The 16,839-nt window shown below is 44.0% G+C and overlaps 1 protein-coding gene across 1 annotated transcript; it reads right to left on the reverse strand.

The window, feature by feature from the left end:
- Window positions 1-7,311: 7,311 nt before the first annotated feature.
- On the reverse strand, window positions 7,312-10,293 carry LOC109755497 (desmethyl-deoxy-podophyllotoxin synthase). Its single transcript, XM_020314399.3, has 2 exons — window positions 9,318-10,293; window positions 7,312-8,272 (listed from the first exon to the last, which is right to left on the reverse strand). Exons 1-2 carry the CDS (start codon window positions 10,248-10,250, stop codon window positions 7,661-7,663), a joined length of 1,545 nt encoding a protein of 514 aa, XP_020169988.1. The 5' UTR covers window positions 10,251-10,293; the 3' UTR covers window positions 7,312-7,660.
- Between the last annotated feature and the right edge of the window lie 6,546 nt (window positions 10,294-16,839).

Genomic DNA, 16,839 nt, shown 5'->3' on the forward strand with positions numbered 1-16,839 from the left:
CTTCGGACGAAAGACTTCATATAGCAGAAGATGGGCACCAGAGGGCCAACAGGGGGCCGACGAGGCAGGGGGCGCGCCCCCCACCCTCGTGGACAGGTGGAGGCCCCCCTGACGTGGATTCTTCTTCCAGTATTTTTTATTATTTCCAAAAATAACTTTCGTGGAGTTTCAGGACTTTTGGAGTTGTGCAGAATAGGTCTCTAATATTTGCTCCTTTTCCAGCCCAGAATTCCAGCTGCCAGCATTCTCCCTCCTTATGTAAACCTTGTAAAATAAGCATAAGTATTGTGACATAATGTGTAATAACAGCCCATAATGCAATAAATATCGATATAAAGCATGATGCAAAATGGACGCATCAACTTTTCAAGGCTAGTAATGAGGGGGCGACGGCGGTGTCAACCCTATTGAATACCTATTGTGATGCATCAGGTCAGAGAGTCAATCACAGTAAGACGTATATTTTTTTCAGCAAGGGGTGCCCACAACAGAGGAGAGATAGTATCAAGTACATCCTCAATGTTCAGACCCTCAGTGATCGCTATTTGGGAATGCCAACTGATGTTGGTCAATCAAAAATGGGAACCTTCCGCAATCTTCGAGACCGTGTTTGAGAGAAGGTGAAGGGGTGGATGCAAAAAATCTTGTCTTATGCGGGGAAGGAGATTTTGATTAAAGCAGTGGCACAAGCGCTCCCGGTCTTCTCCATGGCTTGTTTCAGGTTACCCAGAGGACTATGTGACAATATCACATCGATCATCCGGCAGTTTTGGTGGGGCAGTAAGGCGGGGGCCGCAAGCCCAGTTGGGTGGCTTGGGATGACATGGTTAGACCTAAACATCTTGGGGGTTTGGGCTTCAGAGACATGGAAATTTTCAATCTAGCACTACTCGCCAGGCAAGCTTGGAGAATCTTGAGCGATCCATCTTCTCTTAGTGTGAGCATTTTGAAAGCAGCTTACTTCCCAGAGACTTCCTTGCTTGATGCAGAATTAGGGAGCAAGCCCTCGCAAATATGGCGGGCAGTCCTTCATGGACGAGATATGTTGAAACAGGGAATTATAAGGAGAATTGGCAACGGTCAGACTACAGAAATATGGAGACACAACTGGCTACCGCGCCCGGGCATGATGAGACCAATCGCGCCTTTGATTAATAACCCACCAGAGCTTGTGTCTGATATGATAATCCCACAATAGCATCTTGGAACGAGCCGTTGGTACGTCAGGTATTCTTGCCTATCGATGTTGAAGCAATTTTTTCGATCCCCCTGTGTACCAGAAACATCGAGGACTTCTGGTCGTGGAGTGCTGACAATGGAGGCATGTTCACTGTCAAATCAGCCTACAAGATGATACTTCACACGAAAATCTCAAGGGAGAATTGGATAGAGGAGGCCGAGGGCGCGTCGGGTGATAACAGAGAAGCAAATGACTGGTCGAAGCTTTGGAAGATTGATGTTCCATCAAAACTGAAAATGTTCTTGTGGCGGCCGGCTAGATCATCGATGCCAACTGCGGATCTTCTTCAGCATCGGAACATGGCTACCTTGGCGGCATGCAGATTATGCGGCGCAAGAGATTCTTGGCGACATGCGCTTATAAATTGCTCGATGGCTCGAAGTGTGTGGGCGTTAGCTGATGAAGAAATTGTGGAAGTGATGTGTCAGAATGAAAGCGACAACGCGAAGGACTGGATCTTCCAAATGAATAGCAAACTATCGCATGACCAGGTAGTTCGCATGGTGATCACGCTATGGGCTATATGGGGAGTGAGAAGGAAAGCAGTTTACAAGGACATCTTTCAAAGCCCAATGTCAACACACTTATATATTGAGTCCTATTGGAGTGATCTCCAAGTTTTAAAGAAGCCACACATCCAGCATTCACAGCCCAGGCCGGCGAGGCCGTCACATTGGATCCAACCGCCGGAGCACTTGATGAAGGTGAATGTAGATGCTGCGGTGATGGGACGTCGAGGAGTAGGCTCAGTGGCAGTGATATGCAGGAACGGGCAAGGACTCTATCTAGGTGCTTCATCCGTGGTTTTCAGAGGTATAATTGATCCCACGACTCTGGAAGCTCTAGCGGTGAGGGAGGCCATGGCTTTGGCGGAGGATCTAAACCTACAAGCTATACAGGTGGCTTGAGATTGCTCAGTGGTGATAGATGATATCAAGAGGAGAAGCGGGGCTGGCTATGGGGCTATTATACATGAAATACTAGAGTACTCTACTAGTTTTACTTCGTGTAATTTTGTTCATGAATTTAGGGGCTCGAATGTCGAAGCTCACAATCTAGCAAAGCACGCACTAAAACTGGGGCTTGGTCGCCATGTTTGGTTGGGCCACCCCGGGAATCTTCATTCCGTCCATGTAAATTGTGTGACGGATCAATAAAGCTTTGCTGATTGTCTCAAAAAAAACAGTGTGGGGCTGTTTAGTACCACCCGGCTTAGCTTCGAACGTGCTTTGTGGCTTAAATAGCCAAGTGCTTGCCGGCTGCAAAGCTAATGCATTGGCTTTTTTAGGGTAACTAGGGATTTTATTCAAAATTCAGGACATCAGGAATACAAGCAATCTCTGGCAAAACCCCTAGCCACACATGGCGACCCACCGCGAGAGACACAACTCCCTTTGCTAGCGATTGGGCCTCAAAATTATTGTCTCTACTCTTAAAACGGAAATCAACAGAAGAAAAATTGTTTCTACCAGTTTGAATCTCCCTAAGGATAGGAGCATAAGATGGTGAACCTGCAGTTTTGATGTTCGATATCACTGCTGCACAGTCTGAGGCAATCACAAGATCCTGCAGATTCAAATCCCGTGCGAGGGCTAGCGCCTTGCTGCATGCTTGTGCCTCCAAGCTTGCCGGGTCGGTGAGGCCGTCAAAAACCATCGCTGACGCACCCAAGAATTTCCCAAATTTGTCTCGGCAGGCCACTCCTGCTGCACCTTTCTCTCCTAGAGTTGACATGCCACCATCACAGTTAAATTTTGCAGCCTCGCCCGAAAGTGGTAGCCACACTTTAGCTCTCGTCCGGACCACTCGTCCTTCAAGTACCCTGGGGGTGCGCAAATTAGCTATATCTAGCTCATCCAGAAATCTCTTAATGAAGCTAATGCATTAGCTTTGCCGAGGCAAAAGCTATCACTACTTACTTCTAGCTGGGCCTGTTCTGTCGGCCTGTAACCCTAGGTCACCCTAGCTGTGTGCGGGGGTTAGAGGTGTGATTTAGTCTCTTTTTCCCATTCTATCACTTATTTTATGAGTTTTTTCCAAAGCTATAGAAAACCAAGCAAATGCAGGGCCCAATTTATATGTATGAAGTCATTTTAGCTAAGCAGGCTTTTTGGTTCTATGTGAAGTTCAGTAAAAGATGTGAAGCAAATCATTTTTGTCTTTGTCAACCACTTAAGGTTTTTCTTTCAAGTGCTTAAATTTGTGGACTTCAGTTCTTACTTTTGGTCAACCAGTTAGGTTCCTTTTTTTCTGTGCTTAAAATTGCGGAGTTAAGTTATTACTTTTATATACAAGACGATGTTTGTGATTTTTGTCTGTGGAATATATACAAGGGGGTTGCCCACGAGTTCTGACAATTGAGACTTCATATGAGTGCAGCAAGCCCAATTTTTCATCCATCTTTCTTCAGGGTGATTTTGTTTGACAATGTGGTCAAAAGAAAATTGTTGTTCTTTCTTGGGTCAGGAAGAATGGATAACAAGCTAGAGAGCTCTCTCTTTTGTTTCATCTGAATCGATTTGCTCAACGTGCACAATCTTTTTCTGGGGATGTGCATCTGCAAAGAATCCAGGTTGTGCTAGACAAATTTTATTATTTTTTACGTTCGACAATGCTGATTGTCTTTTTGCCGGACATAGTTTTTAAAAGTGATTTTGTGTGTGTTTCTTTGGGCATTTTTTGCATGCAAGTCTTTTATGTGGAGCCATATCAAAACTATTGTACATGGAGAGGAGCCCTCTTTCTTTTTGTTGCACCGTCCCGAACGCACCTTTTTGTACTAACGAGGTATTGTTCCATCTTGACTTGTATTCGGTCTCTTGTATGGTGAGTGCAATTTATTTAGCCATATAAATTCATTCTTCAGTTATATCATTTTCAGCGAAAGCCTTATTTCTTGATTGGCTCATTCCATCATTATTTTCAATTAGTATAATAATTAGTAAATTGGCTATTTGTTTGGTAAGTTAGTCAACTTTCATTTTTATTCAGTCTTTCATCTGCCTTTGTCATCAATTTTATGTTCATTTTCAGTTTTCAACCTTATTATTTTACCATTTTTGAGGCTTAATTATGTTTCCTCATTATAAAAATTTGTTTTGCGTATTATAGAAGATCTTAGTCTTCTTCAGTCTAATTAAGTATATTCATGTTTGTATTTATTCCAATTGAGTGTACTTCAGTTTTCAGGATCGTTACAAAAATTCAGTGTGTATTATAAGAGTTCTTAGTCTATTTTAGTCCAATTAAGTAAATTCAGTTATGAGTATATTAAGTTCTTAGTGTAGTTCAGTGTATCCGGTGTACTTTATTTCAATCTAATTAAGTGTATTTCTGTTTTCAATTATTTGAAATTCAGTATCTTCAGTACATTATCATTTATCAGCATTAGTCATTCTCTTAGGTTTATCTTGCTAGGTTAAGGTGCACTGCCACCGTATATTCGCTCAACATTATTATCTAAAATTCAGTATATTCAGTTTTGCAGGAAGATCATCATAGTACTTCCTTGAATTCTTCGCTGCTAAGTAGACTATCAAGGACCCAAGTAAGCCTTCTCTAACTCAAGTACTCAACACTGCTCCATATATATATTTTTTGTGAAGTTTTAGCACACATGAACACAAAATGATTTATGCATAGGACACTTTTGCAACTAGATTATTTTTTTAGCTATTTAGATTATTTGTGAACTAGTTTATTTGTTCATTCATTCATCAGGATGTTTCTCATTTAACCATTATTCAATGAACCATTTGTACTATTAAGATTTTTATTTTTATTTTCTGTATTTTGTAATTAGCTATCAGTTCTTCAGCCTTTCATTGTTCAGTAGGAATTCGTTCTGTTAGCCTTAGACATCTTGTTGGTCTTAGTTATTTATATTGAGTCTTATTCAGTGTAATGTATTCAGTTAAATATTTTCAGTTCCTTCATGTTTGTTTTACTCAGTCATTCAGTCTCCTTCTCTTATTTTGTCAGTTTTATTCAGTCATTGTTATTCAGTTAAATTTGTTCAATCCCTTCATGTTTTAATTATTCAGTATCTCTGTTTGTTTGTGCTTTTTCCCTGCATAGGATGACGCGCCAAGCGTGTTTCTCCTACTGCCAAGACACGGATGCGAACATCACATTGTTTTGTCCTATTTCTCGCACGCGATTTCATGACTTCACAGAAAACCCAAAAATTCCTGCCCTTCCTGGTTGATGGACAGTGACAATTTCAGGCATCCATTCGGGCTCAAATTAATTGATAGGAAAGCTGGCATGGATGAAAAACATCCCACTTACTTACTTCACATTTCTTTTTCTATTTTTCTTTTTTCAGCTATACATTTTGTTCATACAGTTGGCAGGGAGATGGACACATGATGAAAATAATAGGCATAGTTGATTTCTTTTTCATAAACAACAAACACCAATTTATGTTTGCGCATGTTTTTTGTTTCTGCACATCAAGCATAGGGAATTTTAGTTGCCTTATGCTCACCCCAGGAAGGGACACAGAGTAGATGTCGGTGTACGTGGGCTAGCAGCGGATCCGGTAGCCAATGGTTGCACGAAGCATCTCCTCCTTCGGCAAATCCACTTGTCCTCCTATATCTTCTTGCATTTGTCCACTCTAATCTCTTGTTTTCTCTTGGACTTTCTCTCTGATCTGTGTTGTTGTGTGTCTGTGTTTTTCAAGTGAATTTGGGAGAGGAGGCGGAGTTGGGGAGGGTGCATTCCTTTTTGAGTACGTCGAAAGGAAATGATGGTCGATGAGGTATCCTAGTCCAGCCCAAAGAGAAATCCTGCCTAACGAGGAGGAGAAATTAGTCGAATTTTGGGATGAAGGACTAACTCCAAATCAAGACAGTTGTCAACATGACATTGGACAAAAAAACCCGACCTAAACCCAAATGAAAACCAGACGGTTGACTGTTAGACATTCCTTATTACAATGACTAAACTTATGCACCCCTTACAGGTACGAAGATGTACGGCAATGATTTCATGGGTGTTGCAAACATAAGGCAAACACCATTCCTTCTAACATAATTAAGCCACTAAAACTATGGTGTTGTTATTTGAATCTGATTACATTGATGTCTTGCCGTTCCAACTTATTCCTGATCCAAGCAATGGTGCCTACGTCAGTTTAACCGCTCGTTTGCGTGTTGTTACGACATGTTCGCTGAGGTTAGTACATGGTTCTTAAACTGTTATGCTAGTGCTATCCTTATCGTACCACCAATCATTTCGCTTTGCACTATATACCGAACCCATCTCAGGCTGGGGTCACTAATTTTAATCTGGACTGTGTCCATGTTCACCTAATGATGAAATGCGCGGTACGTGTATACTAAAAAGGAATACTAGTGTTACTTCCTCTCTCGTTTTCTCCTATTTTGTGACACATTTTTGGTGCCTCTTTTTTTGTATCCTCAATGATAATAAACATGATATATACTCAAATGAAGGTATGGTGGCTATTTTGAGGAAAATAGGTGGTTTATGTGTACGAGAACAAGATGAAATTCTTTCACGGGGTTCAAATTTATGAACTTATGCACGATGACTTGATGTGAGAGTGGACTATGCTGGATGCCGAAGAGGTTAGCAAATATAGATAAATTGGAAGTGCATAAAAAAAATTCAACTCAAAATTTGTCATAAAAACTCAAATACTTATTACAAGCGTTTCACAGCATCAACATAGAACAACGTAATCAAGCAGTACAAGGGGGTAGTTTGTCAGTGCCGAACTCCATTGCGCAAACCGGCCTAAGCCTAGTCGATGTCCTACTTACAATTACCATTCGACGATGATTGACGCAAGTAAAACTTAAAGTTCCCAACTTATGTTTATTAAAAGTAAGGGGATTTTGATCCAATATTTAACATCATCTATCACTAACTAGCGCAACTATTGACCAACATGTTCATCTATTACATCATCGTTATCTCAAAACGATTGTAAAGAATCCAATTCCCAAGTTTATAACTTTGGAAATAGTTCATGCAAGTTTTTATCTATACCACCAATGCATGCTTGTCAATTTTCGTACTCCATATTGTGTTGTGTGCGTGTGCGTTTTTTGGGTGAGTGCGTGTATGTAAGTGTCTGCGTCCATACTGTGTTTCTATAAAAACATACACAGAAAGTCTGCACCTTTATTATTTGTCTAACATAATTAATGAATCAAATATTTCTGGCCCATATCAATGCGGTAATTTATTCCTTTTCTATGTTTTGTACCTGCAATTATGCACAAAGGAATAATTAAGAAACCATAGTTGCAACAATAATATTTCATTATTATTGTATATAGGATTACAATGCAAGACGTAAACACTCGCATATATATATAAGGGAGGTATAGAAGAATAGATATACCCATGTGCATTTCCACGTCCATATTTACATAGGTCTTGAGACTATGTACTTGGAATAGCTATGAGCTGCAAGTCATACCTTCTACTTACAGTTATCCCAAACTTCTCGGACATGTCTAATGTGTACGGGCATGCCCCATCAGGGAGCACCCAGTCAAAGTAGTAGAGAAGATTCGCCAATGCGATCTCCAAGGTTGATGTGCCAAACAACATCCCAGGGCACAGGCGTCGCCCAGCACCGAAGGGAGTGAACTCAAAGTTTGTTCCCTTATAATCTATATTGTTGTTGCTGAATCTCTCTGGTTTGAAGGTTTCAGGATTTTCCCAATATCTAGGATCCCTAGAAATTGCGAAGGCATTAACATTTATTTTGGCGCCCTTAGGAATGTCATAACCCATGATTTCACAGTTGTTTCTAGCCTCTCGAGGGACGAGCAGAGTAGCAGGAGGATGTAACCTAAGCACTTCCTTGATGATCATCTGTAAGTAATGGAGTTCACCAAGATCAGCATTTGCGATGACAACACGTCCTCGACCTAGCACTTTCCGAACTTCTATTTGAGCCTTCGCCATTGCTTCAGGGTTTTTCATGAGCTCCGACATAGCCCACACCAAAGTGGTCGATGAAGATTCACTACCAGCTCCAAATATGTCCTAGAAATAAAAGGTCATGCATATGTGACATATATAAAATAAATAGTGATTATGAAAAGGTAAATAGATGAAACATGTAGACCACAGGTGATAAAATACCTAACCAAGGCGGCATACTAAATGCTCTACCGACAATCCTAGACTTACGAAAGGGATCTTATGGACTAATCCGACGGTCAATCACTCCCATGATTTCAACTGCTTCCATAACATACGCCCCGTGGATTAAACTCCTTACCCCATGTTACCATGTATGCTTAATCAGTAGGAACATATCTGTAGACATGGCATTACTCGATATTCTACAGTAAGCTAAAAGAGTGACAGCACAAGATACAATAAAAATAATAATTCAAATCAGCGTGCATGACATATAATGTCCTTTATCTGTTCTCCAACTTGACAGTGGCGACGCTTCGTGCCGTCACCCTCTTGGGGGCACTGTCATAGAGCTCAAGGGTCTTTGTTCGGGCCTCGGCGAGGTGTTAGACTTGTTCTAGGCTCATGTTATCTTTTGATCTGCTTTGTAAGGGGGCATTCCCACTATATTGTATCGTTCGGCCGTGTACTTTGGTTTGTTGCTTTATATATAAAGCGAGGTGAAAGTCTGTTTCAAGACATATAAAATGTCCTTAATATTCAGATGTGTCACAATCTATGAGTTTGTCAAGTCAGGACGAACATTATTGATGCTACTAACCATATATGATTGTCAATATATAGAACGAACATTATTGAAGCTACTTACTATGATTGTTCATGATGCTAGCTGCTAAATATTATTGTTTGTTGCTAAGTCAGACTTGGGGCGATTCCAACGATTTCTGCTCAGGCCAGGTCAGGCAGGGCCCGTGTAACATTTTACATGAGAACTTGGTTTCGTAAACATTTTTCAGAGGAAAGAACCATGGATGAAATTAATGTATATTGGACAAGAAAAGAGAGGAGGGTGTGCAACACAGCACTTGCTTGCAAATAATGTAACTGCAGAGTCTATAACACTAGACGAAAGACAGAGTTAATCTATGGTAGAGAGGATACTCACAGTGATGACGGCCCCTATACTTTCTGAGGTTAGAGGGAATGCCAACGAGTCCTCCTCCCTGAGCCGGAGCAGCACACTCAGCAGGTCTTCATCCTCGGCGCTGCAGCCGACGTGGGACTCACGCTCGGCCTTGCGTCCATCGATGATGTTGTCGATGATGCGCTGCATGCCGCCATAGCTCTTCCTCAGGCTGCGCTCCCCTGAGCTCAGCCACCGCACTAACCGCGACGACGGGAAAAGGTCGGCCGGGCAGAAACCTCCGATGAGTTTAACGATCTGGCCCAATTCGCGGCGGTACTCGCCCTGCTGCGCGCACATGCCACCGAACACCGCTCGCGCCGTGATGTCGTTGGAGAGCACCGCCACCAGGTTGCTGAGGTTGACGATGCCGGAACCGGAGGCGGCGGCGGCGTCAGCGACGGACCGGAGGAGCTTCATCACTCCCTGTGACCTGATGGACTCCATGCGCTTCACCTGCTTGGCGCTCAGAAGCTCCACGATGCATATCTTCCGCATCTGGCGCCAGTGGTCGCCGTACGGGGCCAACGCGATTCCCTTGCCGCCGCCGCTGATAACGTCGATCGTCGCGCTCCGCGGCCGAGTCGCGAAGGTGAGGTCATGCGTCTTCATCACCAGCTCCGCCGCCTCGGCGCTGGAGACCACCACGTTCGGGACCTCTCCGAACCTGAGGAACATGAGAGGGCCGTGCAGGCGAGACAGCTCCATCATCCTACGGTGCGGGAGACCGCCCAAGAGGTGGTGGAGGCTGCCGATGATCGGAAGCGTCCATGGCCCCGGGGGCAGCCGCGGCCTCTTGGATTTGCTTTTCTCGGTGGACCAAGCCGTAAGCTTCTTAAGAAACCAAGCAAAGATGATTACTGTGGCTAAGGCAACAAGACACAAGCTTGACACCTCCATGGCAATGGCATGCATGCAGCTTACTGTAATTAGCAAGTCTGTCTGTCAACCAAACTGCCTTGCTTGCAGATTTAAGTCAAGATGTGTGTGAAATGTGATGCATACTTATAGTACGTACATCAGGTTTGCATGGGATGGGACCCGCAAACATAAAATAAACAAGTCAATACTAGGAGAATTCGGACCCGCCTCCTAGTAGAATATCCATGGTTACGACTGGCGGCTTTTGGCAAACGACGGGCCAGTGCGCCAATAAGTTTCTTCAATAATATATACAAGCTAGATGGAATCTTATTTAGCCGGCGGCTGAGCCTTAAGAACTCATATATCAAATCACGGACAATCTTCACTTTTTCTTATAGAAAAGACACACAAAGGGTGTTTTATAGTACCTAATATTTATCAGGGGGAAATGGCCAGTATAGATAAAAAAGGACAACTTGACACAAAATCACATGTAAAAGGTATAATTACACCCAAAACCATTCAGTTGTCTTTTACTTTCGATTGTTCATCGCTTGCTGGAGCATGATACTATGACCATACAAGCAGTAAGGGAAAGGGATACCTGCAAACGCTCTCGTCATACAAGGTTTTGAAAACCGCAATAACCACTTGTTTAAAATTAATGAACATATGGGTTAAGTGTATGCACTTCCGCAGGGACACCTGCTTGTATATATAAAAGAGATTACAAGGATTGGTTTAGGTGGATTTGGGAGATATTCCTTGACACGCAAGATATCTCTATACTGGCAAGTATCAGATTATTGTGACACCCTGATTTTGCCCCTTCCTTTTTCTTTGGATTTTATATGGATTTCCATTTGGAGTTTGAATTTGAATTTTTCCTCGAAAGGTTGTTTGGTTTTAAACTCAATTCTTTTTCTTCCAACCTTTCCTAACTAAATTCCAACCTCTCTTGACTTTCTCAAGACATCTCCATTGTCACCTCAGCCCTCTCATAATTTATTAAATTTAAAGCTAATTACTTTGGTTTGGTGAAAAATTCAGAGAAAATAGTACTGTTTGCTTTGTACTGTGACTACAGGCTCAACCTTTCGGAGGGGGGGCTCTGTAAACTGACACATAGCGTAGTCGGTATGTTGTTGTTGGTGCAGCACATTTGTAGGGGGGAAATGATGGATAGCATAGTGGAAGTACTGTACTTGTCGTTGTAGACGTGAGCTGTTTGTGGGCTACATTTCGACGTGTGGTGTGCTTGAGCATCTTGCTTGCATGTGCGACTTGTGGTTTCTTTTGCGCCTGATATGTTGGTTGATTACAAAGCGATGATTTTTTTTAAAATTGTGTGAACAATTCAATGCACTTGTGTTGATGCTTTATGTTATTGGTAGACCTGATTTGTGGCATGCAGGCGGAGTGGGTCTACGGGTGAATTTGACATTCAAGAGTCACACAAGCAAAGTGTACACAAGAGCTATATATGTTCGAGCAATTTGTGCAAATCGGGTCGAAGAATTGCAGAAAGATTTGTTGTGCAGATTGAGACACACACAAGCAGACCATTGGGAGAAATGGAGCAGGGTGACTTTCTTAGTGACAAATGATTTACGGTGGAGCATGGTTTGAATATGAAGGTGGCTTGTTTGAACACATGGGGATGCTCTGTTGCCACATTTCTGAAGGTAGATGTTTTTACTAGTCTGCATGGCATGCAAGATTTGGGCAAGCTTACTAACCTATGTTGTACTTGTAGGTTATGGATAACGTCGGGATGACAGAAACACCGGAGAGGCATATAGTGAAAAGGTAGACGAAGGATGCAAGAGATATTTTGCCTGATCACTTGAAGCACCACCAGCCAGACCAGATTAGTAAAACATCCTAACTTTCTGGGATAACTGAATGTACGTCAAGGCATTGGAGCCGGTTCGGCTTATAGACGCAAGTGTGCAGGCGTATGAAACTTCGATGGGACTTTTCGAGCATGATATGTCGGTGATGGCGATGTTCGGTAAGTGTCGTGAGAGACTAGGCCTTGAGGACCGGGTTGACAACAATAAGGTGACACAGGCGAGCAGGGCCGGTCCTGAGATTTCGGGGGCCCGGGGCGAAACTAAAATCCGGGGCCCTTTTATTAGCATACTAGATAATTTTTTTTGCACTACAACGAAGACACTTATTAGCTTACCAAACAGTAAGTCAATAAAACATGGGTTAGTTGAGGCGGTTTTGAGAAAAAAATTGTGGGAAAAACCAAATATGAAAGAAAAAAAATCAAAATAAGGAGGAGGCATAGGGAGGTTGGACTAAGGACAAACTTAAGACGGAACATTGCGTTCTTTATAAATAGTAGAGATGGTAATAAGTTAATAAAACATTGGGACAGTTGAGGATCAAAGATGGGAGAGAGATAAACAAAAACAGGCGCGAGGACGTAGAAAGGTTAAACGAAGGACAAACGTAATACATAACCTCATTCTTTTAGATAGTATATATAGAATATAGATGAAATAATAAGTATATCAAATATTTTCTTCATACATGAAATGTTACCAAGAACATTTATAGATTACCTTAGAATTTTCTTCAAACATTCCATGATGTCAACATTGACTTCTATATGGTCATCGTACCTTGATTAGCATTAGTTTTCTCATCCACAACGATCTCTGTGATACTATCAACTCATCAAATAATTTTCTCATCTCTTTTTTCTCACCATCGGACATAGTAGATCTGAAATTTAGAAGAGACAAGTACTAATTAAAAACTTAACACAAGGTCTTATGGAAAAATTCTAGGGCAGAAGATAAGACCAAATCACTAAGACATAAGCTACCTTATTTGAAATCGACGATGGTGTGTATGGCAAGGACCGAGGTAGCCTATGCGCGGTGGGCATTCTGCTGCGTCCGCTGGCGGGCGGCGGGCGGCGGCCAGCGCTCAGCGCTCGGTGGCTCAGGCGACTTTACAAATCGCGATTAGTGGAGATAGAGACGAGGGCCGGCAATCCATACGCAAACCTAGATCCATCGGATGGATCGATAGTACGTGTGTAATGTACGGTTAGGCTGCCAAAGCACGTACTTGCACGGTTCCACGAAGCCCAGTTTGCATTTTTCTTCGCCTCACCCAGCAAGGTCCAGATCACTAACGTACGTATGTAAGCAGGCCAGGTAGGAGGGGGCCCCAAGATATTGGGGGCCCGGGGCGGCCGCCCCCCTGCCCCCCCATCAGGGCCGGCCCTGCAGGCGAGCAGTGAACATCCTATGCAAAGTGCAGGTGCAGATGATAGGATGTAAGGAATCATGGAGCCTCTAGTTGCTTAACGGCCCCAGCAAGAAGAGGGACAAGGCACCTTATAAGGGGATGGGGCAAAGAACTAGGTTTTGCAATATTTGCAAACACAAGGACACAAAAGAACAACGTGTCCGAAAAAGAGTGGATCTCCCTAAGCAACCATGGAAGGAAGGGAAATGCAGCAAATGGAGCACATGAAGAACACTTGCGATAAGGGCACATGAAGAACACTTTCGAGCAGCAGGCAGAAAGACAGTTGGTGAGTTAAAACATGGAACTGGTTATGTTTATTTCAAAGCCGATGTGTGGCTGACGGTAGGTTAGAGTCATGGTTTTTAAACCAATTATTCGTGAAGTGTTGTAAGCGAACTGAGGTGTCAAACTATCAGCACTGTGTTGGTGCAATAGCCATGTAGACTATCTGATGGTTCCTCAAAGCCATATGCGACTCGGAAGAGGAAGTGAAACGAGATGAACAAAGTAGGGACGGTAGGGGATCAAAAGTGGGACTAGTGGTGTTGGCGCCGTAATAAATTGGTTAGCGCTTGTACGGTTGAAGACCAGACCAACTGCATGTAGAACCGGCCCATAAATGTGAACAAACGTCGAGACCAAGAAGTGTTGGGGATCGTTGCAGAAATTAAAAAATTTCTACGCATCACCAAGATCAATCTATGGAGACACTAGCAACGAGAGAGAGGGGAGTGCATCTTCATACCCTTGAAGATCGCGATGCGGAAGCGTTACAAGAACGCGGATGAAGGAGTCGTACTCGTAGCGATTCAGATCGCGGTTGATTCCGATCTAAGCGCCGAACAACGGCGCCTCCGCGTTCAACACACGTGCAGCCCGGTGACGTCTCCCACCCCTTGATCCAGCAAGGAGAGAGGGAGAGGTTGGGGAAGACAACTCCAGCAGCAGCACGACGGCATGGTGGTGTTAGAGCAGCGTGGTACTCCGGCAGGGCTTCGCCAAGCACCGCGGAAGGAGGAGGTGTTGGAGAGGGGGAGGGCTGCGCCTTGGATGTGGTGCGGCTGCCCTCCCTCCTCCCCTCTATTTATAGGGGCAAGGGAGAGGGGGGCCGGCCCCCTCCAGATGGATCTAGAGGGGGGCGGCGGCCAAGGGGGAATGCTTGCCCCTCAAGCCAAGGGGGGCGGCCCCTTTAGGGTTTCCCCCCAACCCTATGCGCATCGGCCCTAGGGGGTTTGGCGCCCAGCCCACCTAGGGGCTGGTTCCCCTCCATATTCAGCCCATAGGGCCCTCCGGGGCAGGTGGACCCTTCCGGTGGACCCCCGGAACCCTTTCGGTGGTCCCGGTACAATACCGATAAACCCCCGAACACTTCCGGCGACCGAATAAGGACTTCCCATATATAAATCTTTATCTCCGGGCCATTCCGAAACTCCTCGTGACGTCCAAGATTTCATCTGGGACTCCGAACAACATTCGGTAACCACGTACAAACTTTCCCTATAACCCTAGCGACATCGAACCTTAAGTGTGTAGACCTTACGGGTTCGGGAATCATGCAGACATGACCGAGACATCTCTCCGGCCAATAACCAACAGCGGGATCTGGATACCCATGTTGGCTCCCACATGTTCCACAATGATCTCATCGGATGAACCACGATGTCGAGGATTCAATCAATCCCGTATACAATTCCCTTTGTCAATCGGTACGTTACTTGCCCGAGATTCGATCGTCGGTATCCCAATACCTCGTTCAATCTCGTTACCGGCAAGTCACTTTACTCGTTCCGTAATGCATGATCCCGTGACTAACTGCTTAGACACATTGAGCTCATTATGATGATGCATTATCGAGTGGGCCCAGAGATACCTCTCCGTCACACGGAGTGACAAATCCCAGTCTCGATTCGTGCCAACCCAACAGACACTTTCGGAGATACCCGTAGTGCACCTTTATAGCCACCCAGTCACGTTGTGACGTTTGGCACACCCAAATCATTCCTACGGTATCCGGGAGTTGCACAATCTCATGGTCTAAGGAAAAGATACTTGACATTAGAAAAGCTTTAGCAGACGAACCACACGATCTTGTGCTATGCTTAGGATTGGGTCTTGTCCATCACATCATTCTCCTAATGATGTGATCCCGTTATCAACGACATCGAATGCCCATGGTCAGGAAACCGTAACCATCTATTGATCAACGAGCTAGTCAACTAGAGGCTCACTAGGGATATGTTGAGGTCTATGTATCCACACATGTATTACGATTTCCGGATAACACAATTATAGCATGAACAATAGAAAATTATCATGAACAAGGAAATATAATAATAACCATTTTATTATTGCCTCTAGGGCATATTTCCAACAGTCTCCCACTTGCACTAGAGTCAATAATCTAGTTACATTGTGAAGAATCGAACACCTATAGAGTTCTGGTGTTGACCATGTTTTGCTCGTGGAAGAGGTTTAGTCAACGGATCTGCGACATTCAGATCCGTATGCACTTTACAAATATCTATGTCTCCATCTTGAACATTTTCACGAATGGAGTTGAAATGACGCTTGATATGCCTGGTTTTCTTGTGAAACCTGGGCTCCGGCAAGGGCAATAGCTCCAGTGTTGTCATAGAAGAGAGTCATCGGGCACGACGCATTGGGATAACTCCTAGGTCGGTAATGAACTCCTTCATCCAGATTGCTTCATGTGCTACTGTGCGTCTAAGGCGGATGGTAACAGGAGGCGGGCAACACAATGTTTACCCAGGTTCGGGCCCTCTCGATGGAGGTAATACCCTACTTCCTGCTTGATTGATCTTGATGATATGAGTATTACAAGAGTTGATCTACCACGAGATCGTAGAGGCTAAACCCTAGAAGCTAGCCTATGATTATGATTGTTGTTGTCGTCCTACGGACTAAACCCTCCGGTTTATATAGACACCGGAGGGGGCTAGGGTTACACAGAGTCAGCTACAAGGGAAGAGATCTACATATCCGAATTGCCAAGCTTGCCTTCCACGCAAAGGAGAGTCCCATCCGGACACGGGACGAAGTCTTCAATCTTGTATCTTCATAGTCCAACAGTCCGGCCAAAGTATAGAGTCCGGCAGTCCGAGGACCCCCTAATCCAAGACTCCCTCAGTAGCCCCTGAACCAGGCTTCAATGACGATGAGTCCGGCGCGCAGATTGTCTTCGGCATTGCAAGGCGGGTTCTTCCTCCGAATACTCCATAGAAGATTTCGAACAAAAGGATTGTGTCCGACTCTGCAAAACAAATTCCACATACCACCGTCGAGAGTATAATATCCCACAAATCTAATCTGTTGACACATTTCGTAGCGTGACATCACGCCATGG

Source organism: Aegilops tauschii, chromosome 5 (genome assembly GCF_002575655.3).
Source record: "Aegilops tauschii subsp. strangulata cultivar AL8/78 chromosome 5, Aet v6.0, whole genome shotgun sequence".
Classification (NCBI taxonomy): domain Eukaryota; kingdom Viridiplantae; phylum Streptophyta; class Magnoliopsida; order Poales; family Poaceae; genus Aegilops; species Aegilops tauschii.